At 44.0% G+C, this 6,000-nt stretch overlaps 1 protein-coding gene across 1 annotated transcript in view; it reads right to left on the bottom strand.

Annotated features, from left to right (window-relative positions):
* The window catches only part of ATP7B (ATPase copper transporting beta), a gene marked incomplete at both ends in the record, with an annotated part of 28,965 nt that extends 25,071 nt beyond the window's left edge, over nucleotides 1-3,894 (bottom strand). Inside the window, one exon of the mRNA XM_080343907.1 lies at nucleotides 3,646-3,894. Coding sequence (XP_080200033.1) covers nucleotides 3,646-3,894 — 249 coding nt within the window. The remainder of the gene's footprint in view (nucleotides 1-3,645) is intronic.
* Nucleotides 3,895-6,000: the final 2,106 nt, after the last annotated feature.

Genomic DNA, 6,000 nt, shown 5'->3' on the forward strand with positions numbered 1-6,000 from the left:
TTCCCATTAGGACACAAAGACAGGCATGTAGAAATGTGCCTGTAGTTTTCCTCAAGGCACACACTAGGTCTCAAAAGAGGTTTCCTGACACCAGCTAACACCCACACATAAAATGGCACCTATGAGGCTGTGTAGTAACTCAGAAACACCATCTGCAAGAGGATCACAGAAGCAATCACCTCCAAAAATGTTGAAACAAGGTGTCTGGGATTCCCAGGAGCTGCCTCTCCTACGTGCTTCTGCCTTTAGAGAAATCTCAGTGAAATAATGAAAATGCGTCTGTCCCGGCACCCATATGGGAGCGTGAAAGAACCGGCCGCAATTATGGACACTTGCACCAAAGGAGACCTCCTTGCTTTTAAGGGGAGGTGTACACCAACCCTGTTTGCTCTACCAGTCTCACACATAGCTTTACAGTGACTATGTAAAAAATATGTAAATAATGAAAACAGGAAATCAGAACCTTTCCTTCTGCCGTTCTGCACAGAAAAGTTGTAACTCAAAATGCGAAGCAGAGACAGGATCTAGTCTAAAAGTGAAGAATCCCGTCAGAAAGCAGTGTTATGAAGCTCATTTAAACAACACAGGAGACCACTGACCCAGAAGCAGCAATAGGTGGAGAGAGCTTTAAAGGAAGCGCCAGAGCTGGATGGAAAACATTCACATCTGACAGCTCTAAACCCGACCTAAGAGGAGTAGCAACTGAAACTGTTGCTGTGCATGAGTGTGGCATCTGAAGCCCAGCTCCCAGCCTGAGGGTTTCAGAGCAAACCCACTGGCGTGAGGACAAATCCTTGCTGCCCCAGACGGGAGCTGGAGCACTTATACCCGCCCCAAGGCAAAGCAGGGCTTGGGGGCAGTGGGAGGGGGCAAATCCAGCTCCCCACCCTGTCTGCCTCCATCCAGAACAGGCCCTGGGGCTGGACTAACTTTTTGGGAAAGCATGGAGGTGGAGCAGGGCAGGGAGACTGTGTTGGATTGGGAGGAACCAGTCTCGAGCCCCGTTTTGGCACACAGCTCTTGGCATTACAGCTTCCAGAGCTTGGTGGCGGGCCTGGTGGGAAAGGTGGTCGTTGTTCATGACCTGTGTGGTTGGTGAGGTAAAACTTCTCCATCAAGGGCTGTCCTCAGAGGCCTGGCATCAGGCCGCCCCACTATCCCCCAAAATTGGCTATTACTTTGGGATCCTCCCATCCAGGAGTGCAAAGGCCAAGGGCTTAATGCAGCAGCGAGGGGACACAATAAAAGTAAGGAAATCAACTGAACTGGGAAAAAAACCCAAAGAACAACAACAAAAAAAACCCCACAGCACTGGGTGAGACCTTCCCCTATAGCACATGGTGACCAGCATCCTGATAATGGAGGCAACCCCATGGCTGTAAATTCACCAAGGTTTGTACCCTCCTCAACTGTGCACCCTGGCTGCTAGCCAGGTCACCACGCTCCCTCCACCCCTGTGCTCCATGGTCACCTCGTGAGGTGGCTTGTCACGGAGAAAGCCATCCCTCTCCCCGCTCACCCCTTCCCAAGAGGTGCAGCCACCTCTGAAACACCAGTGTAAAGCTCCCAGGCCATGCTGGGTGCACCCTGCGGCTCCCCAAGCATCAACCACACTGAGATCCAGCACGGCTGCTGCCCCTCGTGGGCTGGCACTGCCCTGCCACCCTCCTTCCCCTGGCCTGCAGGGATCCCAGCTTTCACACCCTGAAATTCAAGCCCAGCCTCCTCACCACAACGCTGAGCGGGCCCATCCCGTTCCGCTCCTTGCCCTCTGCCTCTCCCCATCTGCTCATCCATGAATGCTGGACCTCACTGAACCTCTCGCCTGGTGACTCCAAAGGTTTTGGGCTGCTCTGATCCCCATATCCCCACTATGGCCCTCTCACTTTCAAGCACACAACTGCCAAAGAATTCCCTTATCTATGTGGCTGTTTTACCTTTCCTGCTTCATTCTTTCACAACTTGCTGATTCATGGCTTTGGACTCAGGCAGGCAGCAACACACAACTGAAAAGCCACATACTACTAATTAAATACTTGAGATGCTTTCTCAGTTTATTATAGGCAGCCAATGAACAACAAAACAAGGGCAGAGCAGCCTCAGGAACATCAAAGGTCCTGAGTCTTCAATTTTGTACCTATAACAGCAGCACTTCTGACTGGGCAGAAATATAACCCCCATCCTCCTCCACAAATTTCAGTGTAACTTGTCCATCCATCTTGTTAGCACATATTGTTTGAATGTACTATATCTTAACTGGTTGTTCTTCCTTCCCTCTTGCCCCAAATCAGCAAATGTCAGTAGCTACTATTTTCATTGTAACACACCTTGTTATTTTTCAAAGAGCTCCTCAGTCCTAAAGAAGGGAAAACCCACCCTCTCCACCTGGAAATCAAGATTCAATGAAAGTATTACTTTAAAGCAGACTTTATGGCGCTTTTGTTTTCAAAATACAAAGTAAGTTCCCCTAATTCTTCAGCCAAGGGACTGCTATTCACCATCTGGGAACAGGTTTCTCCAACAGTACAGGCAATGGGCAAAGATTCTGGGAGTTGCAGATGGCCTTATTGAAATGATTCCTACACACGCTGGGGTTAACAAACCTTAGAGACCCCAACAGGTACTTTTAAATTAAAAGGAGCTATGTAAACCACATTTGGTTTAGTGGGAGAGGGGAAAGCCTTGTTGTAAACTTATTGTTTCTAATTTTGAGTTAAAATAAAGCAAAACACTTTGCGGTGTTCTTCACGGCTCCAGTACAAGCAACACGTACATCCCAGTGAACTGGGTACAGAAAAGAGATCCTTTGGTAGAACCAAGTCATTGATGTCATGATTGATCTCTAGCAAACATTTACAATATAAGAAGTAAATCAAGGCCAGAAAAGCCTTCAGGTATATTTGTTTTGTCCTGGCTGTAATTTCATTCCAGTCTGGCACTTTTTAAGCCACCTTAAGCATACATTCTGAGAGCTTATTTTCCTTAAATATACACAATATTAACTGATCCAACTACATTGCTATAATTTATGTACCTTTTAAATAGCAAAAACTCTTTTTAAAATAATAAACGTCATCATGTTTTTATCAGCATTGATCTTTCTAAGCCTCTTCTCCACAACAGTTAATCTCCAAAAATACCATAGTTATACACAACACTAAATTTTAAAAAAGTTGCCACAGATGTATTATCAAGAACTTTCACTAACATCCACTTGGTAGTTACAAATAAACTACTTACCTACAATTAGGGCCTTCTACTGTTTCCGTGATTTCTACTATTACAGAGAATAACCTGGTATGGGCTGCTGTCAAACTGCTCAAGCAATTGCAGTTCAAAAGGAAAAATATTAATACGTTTCCCTACTAAGAATCACCATTCTGTGTTATTAGAGGTGGAGCTGAAAAAATCCCCATCAGTTACTACAGCATAACTTGTCATTTACATCTGCTTTCAAAGATTACTTTCAGAATATCTCCAGAGGACTTTGCATTTGTGTGCTGCTTGTTCTGGGGCAGGCAACCACAATTAGGTAAAGAAGGTTTAACCTCCTTTAATCTGCAACCCACATCCAACACGCATTGCTTTAAATTCTCCAGTTCAGAAACCCCTCTTCCCTCCCAACACACACACCAGCTCACTGACCTTTCTTTCAACTGTATTGACTCCTGGGATTCTCATGGAGTAACTCTGCAGAAGTTTCTCTTCTCTCTGCAAGTTACCGCTTGCTTTTAACGGAGATCCCGTCTTGTGCTTTTCACCAATAATCAGTAGTTCAGGCACATCGTGAGCTGCCTGCCGCTTACGAATAGACACCAGGGTTATGTTTTTGTTGTTTAAAGTCGCTAAGCAGGACAGCTCCTTTTTCATTTTATTGTCCGATTTTCTCTCCATTATCTTTCTGGGCTTTAAATATTGCAACGCCAAAGGAAAGCTTCATGAGAGTGGCTATTTGCTGTTTTATCAGCCACACTTCTTTCAGCTACATTTACAATGGCCTGAAGAGCTCTGCCCATCTAATCAACATGCTCATTAGGCATTCATCACGAAATCCCTGCTGTAACCTGTGATCTTTGTGTACGCTGCTCGCTGCACTCGGCTACCTGCTTTTCCTGCCAGTTTAAATGTTTCCCACCAATTGCCATCCCCGCGCTGGCCGGGCTCTCTTCCACGCCGCTAATCTTTGCACTCGGCGCTGCAGCAAGCTCGGCTCAGCCCAGCCAAGGCCGCCTTTCACAAGCAAGTCAAACATGACCTGTGTGCAGCAGCCAGTGCATAATTAACCCAGCCAGCCCAGCATTAGCTCCTTGTGGCCATGTGCATAATAACAGCTCCTGCAAAGGGCAATGCCATCCCACTTGCCGGGGATTTGTTGTTTAAAATGTGGTCCCCTCTAACTTTGAAAACGTGCCTATAATTATATAAGGTTCCTAGACTGAAGGTCTTTCACTCATTTAGGGCATGAGAACATTCATTCTTTGCTTCAAGAACGGAAAAAAAAAGTATCAACAGTACACTACACATTTTTAAAATGCACATCTTTACGTTCACCAAGCTTTACTACGAAACAAACAAAGCAAATTCAACCAGCAATTAGTGCCAGAAAGTAAAGAAAAAAAAAATATATTACCTTTCCCAAACTCAGTTCCCCTTAAATCCTCTGGGCAGCTACAGGAACACCTAATTTAGACAGCCACACAAGTGATGGGTACCATCACTACAAGTGCCTTGAGCCAAATCTGGGTATATTTCGCTGTAACTGTCCACAGTAAATTCACAGCTCTGAGCTCCCTTGGTGAGGGGGACCTGCAGTTCCCTAAACCCGTGGCAGTGCGGTCCACTTCTGAAGACACCCCTGAACAGGGACACCTAAAGCATGGCCATGCAGGGAATTTATATAATATAGCTGATGTGTCATCAGTTCACACCCTCCCTGGCTATGCAGTGACCTCACTCACAGGTAAGCCTTAAAATACTTGCTTTATATTTAATAGGGAGCTCTTGGACTTGTTGGAAAAAGTCACCAAATTTAATCCCATGCAGAGGTTGGCACACAGGGCCAAGATCTCAGCATATCTGTCACACCACGAAAACCTGAGAAATAGATGCCACTCCACCTGCCTGGCGGGACAAATTCGGATTCTTTTTACTTTCAAAAGCAGCAGTACAATCCCTCACATTGTTGCCACAAAGACAGTAGACCAGAAAGCCACCATACAGGACACTGGCATCCTGGCTTGTCCTCCTGTCACAACCTCTCCACAAGGATGAAACTTCCACTCTGCTCACACCATCTAGTTCTTGACTCCAGAGTTAAGAACCATCTTTGGACAAAGAAAGTCTTCTGCCAGTGAAGCAAAACTCAAAATACTGTTGTAGCACTATTTTGTATCATTGTCTTAATGTAAAAGACCAGTGATAATATTAAACTTTAAAAAAAAAAAAAAAAAGGGTTCCTTCAAAATATTTTGAGAAATGACCCTTCTAAAGACTATTACTACAAACAGGAATGCATCTGTGCTTGTTCGGTATTTATGAATAAAACTGATTAAAAACTTACCTGAATTCAGATGGACTACTTATCTGAAAAACTGTGTTAAAGGTGAAATATTTTCAGGAATTATTGATTTTAACTGGTTTTGAAACAAACAACTAAAAATTTTACAATCTGACTTAAGTGAAGACATTTCATTACTATGTCTTTAAATACTAACACTACATCTCCATACTGAAGATACATATATATTTAAAATTTGGGTTTGTCTTTCTAAATCAAAACAAATCTAATCTCAAATCAAAGATATTTAAAAAAATCAGCTCTGTGTCCTAATGTCAAATAATGGAAATTTCATATTCTAGAATGTCTTAGGGAGCACAAATTCCAGTTTCTGGCCATCTCTAAAGTATATGCTTGGTCCACTCACCTCAAACAGTATCTTTGCTAGTATAAATATCCCAAACTCTACCTAGCATGTTTCTACAAGTAACTAATATTTATGA

Source organism: Nesoenas mayeri (genome assembly GCF_963082525.1).
Source record: "Nesoenas mayeri genome assembly, chromosome: 1".
Lineage (NCBI taxonomy): Eukaryota > Metazoa > Chordata > Aves > Columbiformes > Columbidae > Nesoenas > Nesoenas mayeri.